At 22.7% G+C, this 2,260-nt stretch overlaps 1 protein-coding gene across 1 annotated transcript; it reads right to left on the minus strand.

Annotated features, from left to right (window-relative positions):
• Positions 1 to 548: 548 nt before the first annotated feature.
• Positions 549 to 1,094, minus strand: PGAL8A_00040400 (elongation factor 1-alpha, putative, fragment; the record flags this gene model as incomplete). Its single annotated transcript, XM_028674412.1, has 1 exon — positions 549 to 1,094. The coding sequence occupies one exon, from the start codon at positions 1,092 to 1,094 to the stop codon at positions 549 to 551; it is 546 nt and encodes a 181-aa protein (XP_028530768.1).
• Between the last annotated feature and the right edge of the window lie 1,166 nt (positions 1,095 to 2,260).

A 2,260-nucleotide genomic window follows, 5' to 3' on the forward strand; every position in this document is an offset into this window, starting at 1 on the left:
CGTGCTCAATTCTGATTGGCTGTGACGTACCCCCCTGTACATGGTGACGTATAAAATTTTTATGTTTGTAATATTTATATAATTTAATGTGTCTCATTAATTGCCTATGTTTGCTAACTTGGAAGTAGCGAATTTGAGTTCCTGAACATTATTCATAACATTATAAATCATATATATGAATTAAGAGTTAATGTTCTATTAGGAATTAAATTTTTAATAAAAGCAGAGTTTTTTATTAATGTAAATAAACATTTTTTAAAAACAAGGAATGTTCAATGAAGTAGACTATATATAATACTGTTTAGTAGTTCATAGCATTGAAAAATTATGTTTAAATTCACTAAATGAGGAAACTGTAAATGCTCTTTATTAATATGTATGTGCAATGCTCTAGAAATGTCAATGGATAGGAAATTAATATATCATTTATATAAGGTTATTTTATAACGAATAAAATTAGCAGTTATTATTCTACATGTTTTTTATTAATTTTATTATTCAATATACTATTAATTTATTTGAAAGGACAATTAATAAATTAATCATCTTTAATAAAAAAATTTATTTGAAGATACAGCTCCTGGCTCTTTCTTTTCAACTGATTTAATAATACCTACGGCAATAGTTTGTCTCATATCACGAATAGCAAATCTACCTAATGGTGGATATTCTGTAAATGTTTCAACAACCATAGGTTTTTTTGGTTCTAAACTAACTAAAGCTGAGTCTCCAGACTTAATTGCTTTTGGGTTTTCTTCAACTACTTTACCTGAACGTTTATCTATTTTAGAATCAATATTTACGAATTTACATGAGATGTGCGATGTATGACAATCTAAGACTGGCGTATACCCATTTTTAATTTCACCTGGATGATTCAAAATAATAACTTGTGCTGTAAATTTTGCACATCCTTTAGCTGGTTCATTCTTTGTATCTGAAGCTACATATCCTCTTTTAATTTCTTTGACAGATACGTTTTTAACATTAAAACCAATATTATCACCTGGTCTTGCCTCTTCTAAAACTTCTTTGTGCATTTCAACTGATTTACACTCAGAAACAACTGCTGATGGAGCAAAATTCAAAACCATTCCAGCTTTTAATATACCTGTTTCAACACGACCTACAGGTACTGTACCTATACCTCCAATCTTGTAAACACCTTGAAGTGGAATTCTTAATGGTTTATCATATGCTTATAAAATATGTATGATATTTGTAAAATGTTTATTTAAAGAAAAATTAAGTTTGCATCTTTTTTTAAGTTTTTATTATAATCTATTGTAGTTATTTTTTTTATATAGTTTTATAAAAACTATTGAGAGATGTGATCAAAACTATGAGACATAAAAAATATCATTAATTTATTGTGAATAAATAATTATATAAGGGGTATATAATTATCTACTTAATTGTATCATAAATGAAATAAGTAGAGATCTCTCTACACTCTCCTTATTAATTTGATATTTTAAAGTACTATAAAAGTCTTTGAACAGTCAATAAAACAATATCTTACGTTTTTTCTATTATTATTAATCTCTTTAATGCATATCATACAATTTTTATAATTTAATAATGTATATAATTATCATAAAATATTATCTTTATAAAGATTATTATAATTAATAACAATTTTCTGTTGTTTACATTTGAATCACTATAAAACACCATATTTATTTTTATACACGTGAATTTTACAAGAATAATTTTATTACTCAAATGAAAACTTTCTTTAATTACTAATATACAATTATATTATTATTTTGATTAATATTATACATACTATTAATATTGTTATTATACTTATCCTTATATGAATATTTTTTTTTAGAGGGGAAATATAACAAGTTTAGAATATTTTTATATAATATTTTGTATAATACCACTTGTGACAATATTAAAATATTTAATATAATTATGCTTCTATTAGACTTTGTGGTAATTTTTTTTATTTTTTTTGCTTTTAAATCATTATCATTTCTTTTTTATTTAATATTTTATTATTTTAATTAGTTCATTTGCATTATTTATTATTACTGTTATTCTCAATAGTATTTGTTTTTTATTATGAAATGCTTTTCATTATTTATTATATGCAACCAATCAACAAAATTCTAATAATTAATTAATAGCATAAAATTATATATATACATGAAAAAAAAAAAAAAAGTAAATATCAGTGAATAAAAATAAGAAAATTTTAAATAGTATTTTTTTCGTTTGTTTTCTTTTTTCTTTTTATTATAATATATAC

Source organism: Plasmodium gallinaceum, assembly GCF_900005855.1.
Source record: "Plasmodium gallinaceum strain 8A genome assembly, contig: PGAL8A_v1_28, whole genome shotgun sequence".
Classification (NCBI taxonomy): Eukaryota; Apicomplexa; class Aconoidasida; order Haemosporida; family Plasmodiidae; genus Plasmodium; species Plasmodium gallinaceum.